General features: G+C 34.8%; 1 protein-coding gene across 11 annotated transcripts in view; it reads left to right on the plus strand.

The window, feature by feature from the left end:
* Positions 1-18209, plus strand: part of NBEA (neurobeachin) — a 498960-nt gene that overhangs the window by 157189 nt on the left and 323562 nt on the right. For all 11 annotated transcript variants that reach the window (XM_054056357.1, XM_054056365.1, XM_054056384.1 and 8 more), the window contains exons 14-22: positions 6586-6665; positions 7385-7447; positions 7554-7651; positions 9586-9678; positions 13192-13300; positions 13686-13767; positions 13972-14095; positions 14426-14618; positions 14876-15899. In XM_054056357.1, the coding sequence (XP_053912332.1) occupies positions 6586-6665; positions 7385-7447; positions 7554-7651; positions 9586-9678; positions 13192-13300; positions 13686-13767; positions 13972-14095; positions 14426-14618; positions 14876-15899 (1866 nt within the window). The remainder of the gene's footprint in view (positions 1-6585; positions 6666-7384; positions 7448-7553; positions 7652-9585; positions 9679-13191; positions 13301-13685; positions 13768-13971; positions 14096-14425; positions 14619-14875; positions 15900-18209) is intronic.

An 18209-nucleotide genomic window follows, 5' to 3' on the forward strand; every position in this document is an offset into this window, starting at 1 on the left:
TTGAGTAGTGTGATGCTTTCTTGTCTTCTAGGCTTATCATTTTTTATGCAGAGACACTGAAACAGTTTTTAATATTAGTAGTTTTGTTTACCGTTATTTGCAGACAGTTACTCTGCTTCAAGATTTTATTGCCTTCCCCTCTTTCAGTAAAGCAGAGTTAGTTTTCTGTATTAACAGATTAGTATCCATTGTTTAAAGCCAAAATGGCTCAATATTGAAGCTTTTTTGTTTCCTTCTGAAGCATTAGAAACACAAAATTTATACTTGTCTGTTTGCTTGACAGTTATTCTTACTCAGTTTTACCTTTAAGTTATAGATCTAAAGTGGATCTATAATAATAGTTGAGGCATGGTTTTTGTTTAAAATTATGAGTTTTACTTTCATTTTTTTCTGTTGTGTTTGTGACTTTTAAAAATTAAATTAGCAGTTATAAGTATGTAGCAGGACAAAAGTGACTTGTGTTTTGTAAAGACCATATTAAAAGTAAACTAATAAGTAAGTAATAATTCATATGTCAGGAAAATCAGAAAATGTCAAACCAATTTGCACAATAAAAAAATCTCTAAAATTTATTTTATTTGCCATTTTACTCTTAAGCTGTGATTATAACTATTATCTTGGTTTACTACACACATGCCTTTAACATTTTATTAAATCACACAGAATAAGGTATGAAGGTGGGAGAAGAGCATAGGCTTGCCCAACAGTTGCAGCATCCAAAGACGCAGTGAAGCAGGCAATTTTTGTAAAAAAATATTTAAAATTATACTACTTCTTTCCCTAATTATTTCCTTATTTGGATTTTCTAAATGAATAAGACTACAAGTGAGAAGAGATTTAACTCTGTCTTGCTATGGTAGGTGGTACATTTCAATGATAATACTTCAAGGTGCCAGAGCTGTCTTAGCTTTATGTTACCAGTCTCTGTTCTTCTTTGATGTTTTGTCTTTTTAAAAGATATACTAGACTGATAGTTAAAGAAAACCCAGACTGTGAGTGTCATTCAGAAGGAACCAAACACAAATATTTTTAATATTAAAGCAACAGAGAAAAATTTAAACACACTTTTTGTTTTCATCTTCAGATATCTGCTAACTGTTGGATAGTTAAATTTCTTTATTAACCTTGCCTTGAAAAATCTTCATTTGAATTACTGAAGAACTGCATTATATTATCTGAAAATACTGATGGACCAACGGAGGCGCAATAATGAGAATGCATAAAATGAACTCAATAATAGAAAAATAAACTAAATATCATGGAGGTTTTTTCCTAAGGAAAAATAACTTAGTAATCTCAGTGTTAACAACTCTCAAAAATGTTTTGTGCTGAACTGTAATTTTGGACTTTATTGCAGAGAATCACTATTAAATACTTGCAACTTCATTTTTGCATGAGAGAAAAGTGCATTTAATTCCAGACTACTAAGTAACATAGTTAATTCTTGAGTTCTTTGATGAACAAAACTGGCAAACTGGTAACCACAGACAAGGAGCAGGCTGAAGTACTCAATTTTTTTGCTTCAGTCTTCATTGGCAATCTCTTCCCACACCTATTGAGTGGATGGACTGCAAGATGGGGACTGGGTAAGCAAAGTCCCTCTCACTGTAAAAGAAGTGGCTTGTGACCACCTGAGGAACCTGAACATGCATAAGTCTATGGGACCTAACAAGATGCTTCCCAGAGTCCTGAGAGAATTAGCTGTTGTAGTTACCAAGCCACTCTCCATGATGAAAAGCCAATCTTTGAAAAGTCATGACAGTCAGGCAAAGTTCCTAGTGACAATAAAAAGGGAAACATCATACTCATTTTTAAAAAGAGTAGAAAGGAGAACCCTGGAAACTACCAACCTGTCAGCGTCGCCTTTGTCCCTAGGAAGATCATGCAGTAGATCTCCTAGAAGCTGTGCTAAGGCACATGGAGGACAGGGAGGTGATTAGAGACAGTCAGCATGACTTCATCAAGAGTGAGTCCTGCCTGATGATCCTAGTGAGCTTCTATGATGGAGTGACTACATCAGTGGATAAGGAAAGAGCTATGGATTTCATCTATATAGACTTCTGTAAGGCCTTTGACAGGTCCCCCACAACATCCTTTTCTCGAAATTATAGAGAGATATTGATTTGATGGGTGAACTGTTTTGCAGGTGAATAACTGGTTGGGTGGTCACACCCAGAGCATAGTGGTCAAAGACTCAGTGTTCAGATGGAGATCAATGACTAGTCGTGTCCCTCAAGGGACCATATTGAGACTAGTGCTGCTTAATATCTTGATCAATGACATAGACAGTGGTATTGAGCACAGCCTCAGCAAGTTTGGAGATGACACCAAGATGAGTGGTGCACTTGATGCACCTGAGGGACAGCATGTTATCTGGGGGAAGCTGGACAAGCTTGAGGAGAGGGCCCGTGTGAACCCCATGGTCCTGCACCTGGGTTGGGGTAACCCCCAATATCAATACATGCTGGGGGATGAAGATGTTGAGAGCAGCCCTGTGGAGAAGGATTTGGGGGTACTGGTGGGTAAAAAGCTGGATGTGAGCCGAAGATGTGCACTTATGGCCCAAAGGCCAACTGTATCCTGGGCTGCATCAAAAGAAGTGTGGCCAGCAGCTCACGGGAGGTGATTCTGCCCCTCTGCTCCATTCTGGTGAGGCCCCACCTCATTGCGTCCAAGTTTGGAGTCCTCAGTACAGGAAAGACATGGACCTGTTGGAGCAGTTCCAGACAAGGGCCACAAAAATGATCAGAGGGCTGGAACACCTCTTCTATGAGGAAAGGCTGAGAGAGTTGTTGTCCTGCCTGGAAAAGAGACAGCTCCAGGGAGACTTTATTGCATGCTTTCAGTAATAAAAGGAGGCTTATAAGAAAGGTGAGAACAAACTTTTAGCAGCGCCCGTTGCGGTAGGGCAAGGGGTAATGGTTTGAAACTAAAAAAAGAGGAGAAAATTTTTACAGTGCAGGTGGTGTAACCCTGAAACGGGTTTCCGAGAGAGGTGGTAGGTGCGTCATCCCTGGAAACATTCAGGATCAGGTTGGATGGATCTCTGAGCAATATGATGTTGTTGAAGATGTCCCTGCTTACTGCAGGGGGTTTGGATTGATGACCTTTACAGGTCCCTTCCAACATTAACAATTCTATGATTCTATGATTTCTTATTCTCTAGTATTTTTTCCCAGAGCCTGCTGTCAACAGGTATTTATGAAGAGTATCTTGCCTCCTGCAAGAGAATGCATGGTTATTATTGTCCAAGATACAATTTTCAGAATATTTTTAGTGTCCAGAGTTTTTGAGTGTGAGCTAGAAAAGTAGGAATTATGAAAATTATTATAAAAGCAAAGTAGCTATAATTTTTCTTTCTCCTAGAAAAAGTTTAATGGAGTTGTTTCGGGGGCTGTATTAGAATGGAACTCAATACTCATTAGCTTTGCAGCAGTAAGATAAAAAGTAGGTCCTTCTGTGATCCACATAACATGTGATGTTATTTATGCATGCATGGAGATCAGATTCTGCTATCTGTGTCATGTTTTATTAATTTAAGGAGTAGAAAAATCGTGCTTTTAACACCAAAAAAAAAGCCAGATGGAGGAATGTTGAATTTGATTGCTTGTAGAACCGATGACACAACGTTTTATTTGAAAGACAGGATTAGAAATTACTATTTTTGTTATTCAAATTTCCCAATCAGTTTTTTACACCCATACTGATTGTACTTTATTCTGTGAATACGTTTACTTTTTCCCCTCTTAATTAACTCTGGTTTATGCCCCTGTAATTGCTCTGTGCTGCAAGGATGAATTGGATAATTTTTTTTTCATTTATTGTTGTCTGGATAAAACTGGCTAACTCTCATTAGGAGTGTATATTAAAAAAAATCTAATGCAAATTATGTGCTAGCTGCAATAAATACATGCATAAAGAATCTAGAAGCAGGAAATGATTTAATGACTCATTCTGGCGTGGTATAGGGGAAGCATCCTTTCTCTTTGCAAACTAGCAAGAATGTTGCTATTTTATATTAGGGACTTAGGGTTGCTGTACCAGATCTTAAAAGTTTTATCTTCGTTGTTGATTTGTTTTCGGTTTGGTTTAAGTCTTTAGCACTGCTGTTTATCAGTTCCCGAGTGATGGTTGCACCGAATTGTCTGTATCCAATGATGATCACAAAGATTAATAGTAATCACTTTTCAATGATTGAGTTGAAAAACAAGATCTACTTGTCTCTTTTTACAGAAGTGTGTGTGTATAATGCATATTTTTAATTATGGCATAAGTTATACCATTGCTTTGTCAACAATGTATTTTTTCAACTAGCAATGAAGCCAAAAAAATGTGATGATGAAACTATTATAGTGGCTTTTTATGCTTTTTGTGTAGCTTTACAACTTGCCAGATTTAATTTCTTTCAGTCTGTATCAAATGACTGTTGCATGACCATGCTGCAGTCCTTTCTTTCACTATTTGTAGCTGTTTACTGGTAACATACCCTCCAGTTTCTCCAGCCTCTCTTATTTTTCTCTACCAGCCATCTTTTAATTTTGCTTTGGGCAGAGGCTGTCCCCTTTTTCTATTTCTAACATAGTGAAGCTTTAAGGCACAACCAAAAAACAAGGAATAAACAGTACTGGAAGACTGAAGGAAAAAGCATCATTTTGTCTGCTTAGCATATAACCTGCAAGTAAGATTCTGTATCTTTTGTATGTTGAAGAACCTTTCTGGGGTTCTCTCACATCTCCAGAGAAACAAGTACTTACTTGAATAAGAATTATGAGACCTGGGTGTCTTCTTCTTTTTAATCCTTCCTTAAAGTTGCTGTTTCCAAAATTGTTTGCAGAGCTCCCCATCACCTCAGTGTTCTGTTTTCTGTTTACATAATTGCAATCTTCTGGAAAAGGCAAAATGCCTCAGTTTTTAGGCCTGGTTTTCAAATATTTGCTATTGAATCCAAATAAGTTGTAGGAGGGAAGAGGGTGTGTGAAGAAGCAGATTTCTGTGATACAGTTAAGAGTTGAATCTGAACTTGAATTAGGGAAATAAGTATCTGTTGCCTAGCAGCACACCATTGACATAAAAATACATGCAGTATTTAATGTAGTTTCAGCTAATATCAAAAAATGCCACTTACTTCTGTTTTTACAATGGGAAATAAATGTTTCATTTTGTCTTTAGAGCATATAGATGTAAAACTGTTCCTGTATCTTTAAAGCACATGTGGTAGGTTTTTTACAACAATATCCTTGTTGTTTTTACACATAGTGATGGGGAGAGGTTAAGATTTATTTCCTTCTTTCTGAAAAGTACCCAATTCTCTTCTCTCTGCTCCTCAAGAGGGAAGAAAACTTGAGAGGATTAACCACTCTCTTTGTTCCTGCTTGTCAAACAAATGCAACTTACTTTCAGGTTTGCCTTTTTTGCAAACTGGAATTTCTGTGTGCACAGAAGTGGCTTCATTTTGAAGAGTGGCACCAGAAACTGTGAAAGAAATCTTCATTAAAAAGTTGCAGTCATCTGGATTGGAAATAGTACTGAGACATTGAGTATTATTAAGCCTCGATATAAGTTAATCAGCATAAGATGAAATTGTTGATGAAAAAGTAAAATAGGCTGCGTTTACTTTCACTGTGCAAAGTTTAAGACTATGACACACATTGTTTGAAAAGTAGGAGCTTAACAAAAGAGTTTCCAGTTCAACCTTAAGTATTTGTGAAAGGGGATGTGAAAGAATGGAAAATATAGTAGAGCAAGGTTCAGGTGAATATAGTTATTCAAGCTTTGTTTCTTGTTCAGTTTTTTGACACTTCTTTTTTTTTTTTCGGATATACTTCCTCAAGCACAATTGTTTAAAGTATTATGGATTACAGATTTTTTTTTTTTTGCTGGTTTAGATTTAATATTTTCTAGATATGGTAATTTCTTTTTGGTTAAATAGCTTTAATTTCTGCTGCAAATAATGACTACCACTAATATTTCATTAATCCTTTCTCAGTTGGATTTCATTCAGGTGGTATTTAACCTACTGGCTTAGTTATTCCAAGTTGTTATTACTTATTTTTCATGAGATTCAAGTTTTTATCCAGACCCCTTTAAGTTTACATATCCACAGTGTAGCTTGTACTAGGTGTTTCAGATCCTCTTGTTTTCAGTGGAAGCCAACTCCATTTACTCAATAGAACTAATAATTTTTATCCTGAGTTGAGTACTGAGGTTGGGTTGGTTGAGTAGATCTGGTCAATAAAGAGACTAGGTGCTTATAAGTGGGATTTGAAACTCCTGGCTCATTTGATGACATCTACAGAACATATACCTTAATTTAGTTGTGTGAGTCTAGACCTGCTTACTGCTTTTCATCTTCCTATGTCTTTGTTTGAAAAAATCAATACTTTCTTCAAATTGAATCATCACTTATGTGTATTGGTGTTGTAAAATGGGAATCTGAAAGGTTAGAAATGATATCATTTGCAAATATGAACTTTTATGTAATTAGGATAATACTAAATCTGTTGTGGGAACCGTGATTTCCTTAAGAAGCTGCAGTCATTAAAGGAATTAGCTTATATTTAAAAGTGGTATACTTTCTTCTTCCAGATGGTCCTCGGCCCTCACAGAAAGAAATCATATCATTAAGGGCATTTATGCTTCTGTTTTTGAAACAACTTATATTGAAGGTAAAACAGTTTGTTCCAGATTGAAAAAACATTGAGATCTGTTATATACGTGTAATAGGATTTTTCATAGTAGTAAACACATAATACCTGTCAGGAATTGTATCTGTTTCTGGTTAGTTTTAATGTTCATGTACATACTTCTAATCAACATGAAGGTAGTTAATCCACGTAACCATGCCATGTATATTTTATTAATGTAATAGTAATAATATATTTTATTAAATGTACTTACAGAAATAGTGTCTGACACTAGAGAACCTTCTAGATATTTGGACTTTTTTTTATATGATAGTAGTTAGTCGCTTGATTGATCAAATGAAAAAGAAAATGGCAGTTGTTAAGTCAGTTATTGCTTTATTCTTTTTTGATTCTACCACTGGCTAAGTGGTTTAGGACTCTTGCTCTCCGTTACAGCTGAACACTAGTCTTTGAGGTGTGATCTGCCATTTGGGACTAGTCTAAAAACAAGGATTTTCTGGTCTGGCTTATTCCTCCTGTTGTTTTTTCCCCTTGTGTGTCAGGGATTGGAGGAGTGGCAGTAGTAGTTTATAGGATTGGAAGACCCTGTGTGGTAAGGAAAAGCAGTGGAGTGAAAGAAAGAATTTAGTATTTTGAGATTAAACAGAAAAAATTATAGGTGTACTTGACTTGGTCCAAGTTTTTCTTAACCAAACAATGTATGTATCTTCTCTGAATAATGCTCCTCCTTTTATTTTTAGGATCGAGGAGTGAAAGAAGATGAACTGCAAAGCATATTAAATTACTTACTAACAATGCATGAGGTACATTTCTGTAATTATCTACCTTTACTGTAACCAATTGTCTCAGTACTGTGGGAAGCCTGCTGTTGAGGTTAGTTTTTTAATAACATTGATGCTTGTCATACAGGATGAAAATATTCATGATGTGCTGCAGCTGCTGGTGGCATTAATGTCTGAACATCCAGCATCCATGATACCTGCCTTTGATCAGAGAAACGGGATACGGTAAGACAGTGAAGGGAGAAAAGATCTTAAATGTAGTTGCAGTACCATCAGTTTCTTAACTGCTGCCTTTTCACAGAAAAATCACATTTGCTGATTTTTCAAACTATCATTTTATTAATTTAGGCTGTATTTTTTGTGGTCTTGTTAGCTATGAGCTATCCAGTTAAGGTTATCATTATGATATCTAAAGGTAAATGTAGGCTTGTACTTGCTTCTCAATCTCAAGTAGAACATATAATAAACAAGATGCATCAAAAAGCTAAGTATCTATGTCAGAATAATTTTGAATATTTTGTCTCAAGACTTTTAATGTAACTTGGACGCAAGAAGAGGAAAACAAGAGAAATCATGACCTAACCTCTTAAAGTCTCGCTGAAAAAAAAGCTATCTGTGGAGTTCATATGTTTATCTGTTTAAAGTTTAAAGGAAAGTTAATAACAATAAAGTTAATAACTGATTGTTCCCTGAAATGTGGTATATTTTTTGTTTTCTTCTGTCTAATTTGGGAATCTGTTTTTTTCCTGAGATTAATAATTTTCATGTTAATAATTTAATATTTACTTCAGAACTTTATTTGTGCTGTTCTAAAAATACTTTGGAAAATGCAAGGGTCTTGTAAAATGGGGAAAAAAATACATCTACTAGCTGATGAATTCAAGCTCCTTTTTCCCAAAATACTAAGATCTTCATGCAAGATCTTCATGCAAGATCTTCAAACAATTTTAAATACTAGTTGAAGGGAAAACTCATTGTACTCACAGTTAAGACTTTGTTTTCTGTGTGTAGTTGTCTGTATTCAGACAGAATTCTATCCTGACACCATTTGAAGAAGGGTAAGACTGATCTATATGATTTAACACATATCTAGGCAATGTTTGGGGCACCTAGATTAAAATTGTTTGATGGTGCACTCTCTGTGTTTAAATGTCTGTGTTGAAAAAATGGAGAGAACATACAAAATTGCAACATTTAAGAAGTCAAAAAATGCCTTACATAGAATTAGGGGTTCATCTGCTTAGTTTATCAGAGGACAAGAGAGTCAGAGGTCATTTGTTGTCTCTAGTGGGATATATAAAGGATTTATAATGGGATAAGTCCTTTCAGAAGGGGGAGCTATTGTCTGCTAAAATGCTATTTAATGGAGGAATACAAAAAAGAATGGCAAAAAGCTGAATCTCAACTTATTCAAATGGAAAACTAAAATGTAAATGTAAAAAATTGTTGAAGAACAATTCAGGAGAAAGATAATATTTTCTGTTTATTAGTGTTCTCAAATCAAGACTGATTTCCTTTCTGAAAACCTGTAGAATTTGTGCTTAAACCAGTCATATTAATTAAATAAGTAATAAATTAAATTACGTTTTGGGGCCTTTTTAATCTGAAATTTAAAAACAGAGGGTGTATTTTTTATTTTTCTACTTCAAATTTTGATTCAATGAGGATGCAGCTTCAGACATGTCTATGGGATTTTGTGTAACATATTTCCATATTTTACTTTTGACAAATGAGGTTTCAGTATAAACATCGTGTGATTAAATACAGGTACCCTATCCTGTTTTTAAGAATGAAAAGAGATTTTCAGGAAACTTCAGGATGTGACCTTTTGTGCTCCAATCTGCTCTTGTCTTAAGCTACAACAGCTCAGGCTTTCTTTTATTTGATTTTTCCAAGGGAGAAGTATGAGAGAAGGTTTTCTCTTTCTGTTATAAAACATTGAACTGAACCAAAAGACACCATGGCTGTAACCTAAAGAATTCATAATCAAACTCTAATGCTGTGCTTTGTGCTTTCACTATAGCCTTCCATTTTGCATTAATTGCTATTTTTACACTTCTATTTATTAAGAAATATCCCTGTTCAGTGACATACAATCTATATATGTGACATTTAGTAATAAAGTGAAAAAACTTGTTGAATTTATTTTTCTTTTTTAGAGTAATCTATAAATTATTGGCTTCCAAAAGTGAGAGTATATGGGTGCAAGCTTTGAAGGTCCTTGGATATTTCCTTAAACACTTGGGTCATAAGTAAGTGTGATTTTAAAATTGTTATGGTGGTGTAGTTAAGTTCACAATTCTTGTCTTTTTGTCATGATTACTGTATATTCTTTGTCAGTCCAGAAATTACTTGAAATTGTTGGGCTTTCTGATTAATAATTTGCATGGTCTTTATACATCAGGATAAAATTAATTTCTCAGTTAACTTGTTACTGCTATGACATTTGAAAAGATACAGTGATTGCCAAATATATGGTATGCTGAAATTCAACTCTGAAAACAATTGGAAAACATTTTATAAATGCATGTCGCATATTCAGCTAAAGGTAATAGGAAACATATGAGTGTCATAAAAAATCTGTTGCTGGAATTATGAGTGTCATTGCAATTAAAAGTTTCAGGGCAGTACTTTTAAAATAGCTTTGAAATGATGGGAAAAATTAAATAGAAGAATGTTATTCACATGGGAAAGTTTAAGAAGGAAAAGCAAACAGACTGAGTAAATGATCATAGGAAAAGGAGGTAGGGACATATTTCTGTGCAAGAAATGTTCACATATAAAATGTGGAAGCAAGAAATATTGTCATTTAAAAGAACTGGTGCCATGAAATGGACATACTTAACCTCATCTTCCATATTTTGGTGTTAAGAAAGAATTAATCAGCATGCAGTGCTGTTTAACTTGCTGCTGCTCATATTTCCCCTTCCGTATGTGGTGGTTAACCATCTGCCAGAGTTAACCCACAACAATATTCCAGTGGGAGATTGACCAGTGTAAAAATTAGCCCTGTGCTTCGCGGGAGATTTCATCATGTAAAACCTCCTTAGAAGGGAAAAGAGCTAGAAGTACAGCCAGAGTGTGATATTGCTAGACATGCTTTTCTCTGTAAGATCAATAAAGTATGACTGTATAATTGAGAGATAGTTAGCTGAGAATGTGCTCCCAAATGGGATTTTTCTTCTGAGATCCAGCAAGCCAAATAGCGTTCTGGTAATTAATAAAGCAAATTGATAGTCCACTCAAGAATCTCCAAGGGCTTTTCAAACATTACTTAGAAAAAATCATTCACATTTATAGGAGTTGGATTAAGTGAGATACCAGATGAAGGTTTGACATGTGCAGAAGCCTAGTTGTGTCCAAATAAATACATTTGTTTAACGTATTTATTACTTTTCCGGTAAATTAAATAGCAAACTCTGTCAGTGGAACATTACTAAAAAAGAAAAGTGAGATTTTTCAGAAGCTGAATTCCATTTCCTGGTCCTTAGCATCAACATGTGATTTTGGATGTATAAGTGTAGTTTCTGTTGTTGAGTAAAAATAAGTACTTAGCATGCAAGCAAATAACTTCATTTTTCATGTAGCGGAAGTAATTGAAATCCACTTGAATATTCTGTGTAACTTTCAAAGATTTTTTTTTTAAATTTTCAGACCTCTGAAAACCTATAGATGTTCACATTCTCTGTAGAGCTCAGCAAGTAAAGATGCCCTTCCCTCATTCTCATATCTAGTGAGGTGTGCCTGTTTGTGCACATACATTTGTGTGCATAAGCAGGATTTTATAAAATTGTATAGACAGGAAAGTCTAAGTGATTATAAAAATATAAACTGCATAAACTTATAAAGCACATAAATTTCAGTTTCACAGTATAGGAATTGGGCAATGGATTTTAATACATGAAAGCAGAATTGCATAAAGAGATGTTATAATGTGATTTATGAAATCCGAACCAATACAATATTAATAACAAATGTGTAGGTACAAACCCAATTACCATTGTGTAGTTCATATATATTCATCGCAGCTTTAGCTACAGAGGGTAGCTAATTGATTCTTGGGTGAACTAACCTTAATATGTTAGATGAGAACCTTTGTTGTCTGTGATGATAGACTACTTCGTCTAATCTTAACAGCTGGCAAAATCACAGAATCACAGAATCACAGAATCACAAGGTTGGAAAGGACCCATTGGATCATTGAGTCCAACCATTCCTAACACTCCCTAAACCATGTCCCTCAGCACTTCATCCATTCGTTCCTTAAACACCTCCAGGGAAGGCGACTCGACCACCTCCCTGGGCAGCCTGTTGCAGTACCCAATGACTCTTACTGTGAAGAATTTTTTTCTGATATCCAACCTGAACCTCCCCTGATGGAGCTTCAGGCCATTCCCTCTTGTCCTGTCCCCTGTCACTTGGGAGAAAAGGCCAGCTCCCTCCTCTCCACAACCTCCTTTCAGGTAGTTGTAGAGAGTAATAAGGTCTCCCCTCAGCCTCCTCTTCTCCAGGCTAAACAACCCCAGCTCTCTCAGCCGCTCCTCGTAAGACTTGTTCTCCAGCCCCTTCACCAGCTTTGTTGCTCTTCTCTGGACACGCTCCAGAGCCTCAACATCCTGTTCTTTTCCTTCTTTGCCATCCTTGATTCTTTCAACATCACCACTGAAATTATATTCAGTTATTTACTTTTGGGTTTTATCTGCATATTTAAATGAATTTTCACTTCTGTATGCTGCATCATAGTGCACAAGGTTGAATACTTGTAGTTTTTCTAATAAGTAACTGTTGAACTTTCACCCCGATTTGAGTTGTTGCCGCTCTCTTTTGTAATTATTTGAAAGTTATTATATAATGTATTAATTTCAAAAGATCTAGAATAGATCTATGTAATTCAAACCTGTGCTATTATCATCACTAATCATGCAAAGAGTTTCATAGCTTTTGAATACGTACAATTTTACTGTAACTTTACTGTATTTTATCTCATTCTATATTTTACTGCTGCTGCAATATAGATTATTCATTATTATTTATAATTATTCATGACAGTAGGAGATAAATTTAATGATGCAATTTACTCTTTACTTATCATATGCAATTTTAAAAGAATAGTAGTTTGGGACAGATGAAATTCAGTAATGTAAGTGTCTTCCTTCTCTACTTTTTAAGATTTGAGTAGTTTTTGATCCAGCTATAGAATTCTCACTTAAATCACTTGGAATTTCATAACATTTCAGAATTTTATTTCCTTTGCCATGTATCATATGTTATTCCAGCATTTAATTATTTTGGCTCATGTAAAGAGAATGGCAGTACTGACAAACTTGTATGTGTTAGTGTTTGTGTAGGAAGATCTGAGGTTGAATTGTCCTGAGTCCTTAAGGGAGCAACAAAAGATATGTTCTGCAATGACCACATTTTAGCCAGCTTGTAAACATCTTGAATTCTCTCAGCTTGAGTAAGATAGAAAAGGATTCCTTTGTGGTTTTCCACTGTGAAAATCATGGAGAGTGATAATGAAATGTCATTTGTTTTATACAAAAGCCCACCACAAATACAGCATTGCTTTCTGAGACACTTTGTGTGTTACTTCAATAATATTTATATTGGGAAAGATCTTAAATGACATTCAATTCATAGTATTTACAAAATAACAACTTTTTAATACAACATCGAAGTATTTGGCTTTGGGGTTATTTTTTTGCATTTAATTAAAATGTTCAACATGCTTGGCATTTTCCTTATACTTTTATTTTCTCTTCCAGGAGAAAGGTTGAAATCATGCATACTCACAGTCTTTTCACTCTTCTTGGAGAAAGGTTGATGCTGCATACAAATACAGTGACGGTTACAACATATAACACACTTTATGAGGTACACATTATTAAACATAGAGGCTTCCATCTCTGTTGTATGAATTATGTTAATTATATTGTGGCTCTCTGCTTTACAATATCCCAATTCTCAACACTTTTGAGAAAATGTTAGATAGAAATTTTAAGAAAGAATTTCTTGGTTCAAAATGTATTTTGCTGTGTTTTGCGCATTTTTATTAATAATGTCATTATTTTTAGTCTCCATAAAATTTTCTTGTTTCTTGCATAGAAAAATTGCTCATTTCCATTCTTCAAGAATACAAATATTTTACCAAAATGTTTCACGTAGCTGTGGTAAAGGTTCTTAACACACTTAAAAATGAGCAAAGAAATGCTGTATTTAAATAAAAATGATAAAAGAAAATAAATATTCTGTGTTTTAGATTTTAACAGAACAAGTATGCACTCAAGTTGTTCATAAACCACATCCAGAACCAGATTCTACAGTGAAAATTCAGAATCCAAGTAAGGACAATATATTATGTTTATATGATAAATGCATTGCCTAGAGGTTGTAGGGTTTTTTTTAAAATTATTCAAGAATTGAGAATTCATTATTGTACCTCAAATACGTATGGGTTTCAGTTGCCACTGACATTACTTGCTCTCAGCAACTCTTTTTTTTAATGCTGTTAAAATGTGTTACGTAACTAATTTATTCTTTCAAAGTGATTCTTAAGGTGGTGGCAACGCTGTTAAAAAACTCCACACCAAGTGCAGAACTGATGGAAGTTCGACGTTTGTTCTTATCTGATATGATAAAACTCTTTAGTAATAGCCGTGAAAACAGAAGGTATGTCACTACAAATAGTATTTTCCCATCCTTGACTGTGGGTGATAGCAATCTGTTATAGTCTGTGTAGAGTTTTATACTATAAACTAAGTGAAGTTTATAAAAAATAAATTGATTAGGTCTGCAGTAATTTATGCAAGTTCAGCAACTGATATTGGGTTCTTCGGTTTAGAATATACTTTACATTTTTATTCATCTTGAAGTATTATTAAGTCTTTTTCTACCATTGGATTGAAGTTAAGGGGACATATTTCTCCTATTTTAACCATCGTAATGTTAAAATATAGAAGCTTTGTTTGGATATATTTTGACCTAATTATTTCACTTTAGATGTTTACTTCAGTGTTCAGTGTGGCAGGACTGGATGTTTTCTCTGGGATACATTAACCCTAAGAACTCTGAAGAGCAGAAGATCACGGAGATGGTTTACAACATTTTCCGTATTCTCTTGTATCATGCAATAAAATATGAATGGGGAGGCTGGAGAGTGTGGGTGGATACTCTTTCTATAGCTCATTCCAAGGTAAGAAATGGCTCATGGATGTTTTTGTTGATACTGGCAACTCCCCCGATATTGTAAGATAAGATGCAAAGTGATTTAGTGCCATCTGGTGGCTATCTCCATACATGTCAAGGTAGCATTTTTTTGGTCATTGTTGTAGGTTCCTTGCTGTGAAACAATACATAAACTGTATATAATATGTTGTTAAGTTTCTTGATGGTTTTGGTCCAAGTTCACGTGATATTTTCATTCACATGACCTCTTCATTTCTTTTTAAGGTCACATATGAAGCTCACAAGGAGTATCTAGCAAAAATGTATGAAGAGTACCAAAGGCAAGAGGAAGAAAACATAAAAAAGGGGAAGAAGGGGAATGTGAGCACTATCTCGGGTCTGTCTTCTCAGACAACAGGAGCAAAAGGTGGAATGGAAATTCGAGAGATAGAAGACCTTTCGCAAAGCCAAAGTCCTGAAAGTGAAACGGATTACCCTGTCAGTACAGATACGAGGGACTTGCTCATGGCTACAAAGGTGTCAGATGATGTACTTGGAAGTGCTGAGAGACCAGGAGGAGGAGTGCATGTGGAAGTTCATGACCTTTTAGTTGATATAAAAGCTGAAAAGGTAGAAGCTACTGAAGTAAAACTTGATGATATGGATTTATCACCAGAGACGCTGGTAACTGGAGAAAATGGTGCGCTTGTAGAAGTCGAATCTCTTCTAGATAATGTATATAGTGCTGCTGTTGAGAAGCTGCAAAACAATGTTCATGGAAGTGTGGGTATTATTAAGAAAAATGAAGAAAAAGATAATGGTCCATTAATAACTTTGGCTGATGAGAAGGATGAACCTCCTACTAACAGTACATCATTTCTATTTGATAAAATACCTAGTCAAGAGGAGAAGCTTCTACCTGAACTTTCAAGTAATCATATTTCTATTCCAAATGTGCAAGAGACACAGATGCATCTTGGTGTAAATGATGATTTGGGATTGCTTGCACATATGACGGGTAGTGTAGATATAACATGTGCTTCAAGTATTATAGAGGACAAGGAGTTCAAGATTCACACAACTTCAGATGGAATGAGTAGTATTTCTGAGAGGGAGTTGGCTTCATCATCTAAAGGATTAGAATATGCTGAAATGACTGCCACAACTCTTGAGACAGAGTCTTCTGGTAGCAAAACTGTACCTAGTGTTGATGCAGGAAGTATAATATCAGATACAGAAAGATCTGATGATGGCAAGGAAGCGGGAAAAGAGATACGGAAAATCCAGACAACTACCACAACCCAGGCAAGTTTCAAGTGCTGTAGCCATCTATGTGTCTCATGTAATTGCAGTTTTTTGCTCCTGGATAAATTAATAGTATGAGATCCGAGAGATATTTGAAGTATATTTACTAATTACATTAAAAGTGTCCATCCTCCAAGCCTATTTTTCTGAAAATGCCATAACATGTTTGAGTGTTGGGAAGTCTTTCATATCTTTTTAGAAATTATGGGTTGCAATTGTGGATTCTGTATTTAAAAAAAAAAAAAAAAAAAATTAGCTAGGAGAATCTCATCCTTTTTTCTTATTTCTTGTGGACGAATTAACTGCTACTCTTAGAATTCTGATTCAGACTGTCTTGTTAGCATGTCTTAAGGTCAGAAATATCCGTGTTTTACTATGAAATACACATTGAAGTGTTCTTTACTCTTGGCTGTACCTTTCCCAGAGTTTAGTCTTACAACACTTTAAACACACTGTCTTACTTCCCATACAGGAATGCTGGCATAAGTAGTCTCTATATTTGATCCTAATACAAGAAGAGGAATAGTTTAGGGATCATAGAAGAAAAACTGCACCTTGATTTCCAGACCAGAGATCAGAAATAAAAGTAGTAACTATTTTCTTATTGGAGATCCTTTCTTGTCTAGGTCTCCCTCCGAAAAAATCTGAAAAATTAGTGTGTTTGTGAGAGCCATAGCGTTCTGAAAATGGGAAGGCCAAGGCTGAAGTTTACTCTTTGAAAGAATTTGTACGCCATTTACACGGCAAAATATAGGATCATTTTAACTTTTGAAGCACAGAAGTAATTTCCTCACAGGCATTGTTTAGAGACTGTAGCATGTAATCAATGATTGTTGTTAAGAGAGTTATCTGGTGAAAGAATTGTCTATCTTCAAGATTTTAGTATTTTACTATTTGTTCCATATGTACACCAATATTAGTCTTCTTGGATTTTGAAGTCAAGCAGACTTCCTGAAATTATGGAAAAAGAGCCAGCCAAAAATTGCTCCACCTAGTACTGTGTAGTACGTACCAAATTGTCAGAAGAAAGTTTCAGACACACACTCAAGTAAACTTGAAGTACATGTCACATGATAATATAACACAGATCGATCAGCCTTTCCACTTTGTTCTTCAGAAAATCTCCAGTGAGTGGACATTTTAATTTATTTGAACAAGTTTCCAGGACAGATACTTTCCCTTTAAAAAAAAAAAAAAAGAAAAAAAAATTAAAAGGTAGTTGCTCAGAGCAGTGAGTTCTGACATACAGAAAGAATACTCTCTTCTAAGTATCTTCTCTGCGGTAAGAACCTCTGTTTTGAAGAGAAAACCAGATGGAGCTCTTGCATTCCCTGGACAGGTATTATTTGGGATTCTCTTCTAAGTATTTTTTCGAAGCTCTGAAAGTCCTCATAAGACCAGTGTCAGACTATTAAGCAACGTGTAGGGCTACTTGTATTTATTCTGTGTAAACAGAACAATCACTGAAAGCTTTCAATAACTATAATGTGTCTATTACTGTCAGTTCCCAAACACCTTAAGTCTTAAAAGTAAGGCTGTTCATACCAAAGAAACTGATAAATGGGAATGAATGGAGGATAGCAAAAAAAGGACCACTCAGTTTTAATTTTGAAATGTGGATTTTTGTTTGAAGAGTAAAAGACAAGTGAAATGCCAGTGTTTGTTATGTACCTAGATACACCCATAAACACTGTGAATGTCTAAGATAAACCTTGAGTGAAAGAGATAATCTGACTTTGTACTAACTACTGTAGAAAATCCTGTGGCTGTGACTTTGGGACTTTTCTATTCTTTAACATATTTTATTGATTAATTTCACCTATAAAAGTGTAAATTCCTCAAGTGTATAATTATTTGTTAGGATTGAAATTATTAATAAATCTTAACAAACATTTATCTGATTATTGTAAGACAGGAGAAACAAAATGTTTTCCAGGTATTTTACCTTCAGCTACTCACAAAACTCCTAATAGTAAGTGGGTCTTGGATTTATCTACAGATTTTGTACTCTTCAAAAGTCTGACTCTACAAGTTACTTAACTAGCTTGATTCTCCATGTACTTCTTAAAATACAGTTATTTCCTACTAAAATCAATGATTAAATACAATTAATTGGTTTAAGCCTGTAGCCATTAATATATCTTTTAAATTATTTTCTCAAAAAAAATTATCAACTCTGTAACCACCAGAACTGTTGCTCTCTACCAATCTCTTCTTTGGCAGTTTTGGAAAACCCTATGAACTATAAGCTGTCCATAGTTAAATTTTCTGTTTAAATTAACTGTAAAAAAGAAAGAAGGGGATATGTAAAATA

The sequence above is a fragment of the Cuculus canorus genome, chromosome 1, assembly GCF_017976375.1.
Source record: "Cuculus canorus isolate bCucCan1 chromosome 1, bCucCan1.pri, whole genome shotgun sequence".
Taxonomy (NCBI): domain Eukaryota; kingdom Metazoa; phylum Chordata; class Aves; order Cuculiformes; family Cuculidae; genus Cuculus; species Cuculus canorus.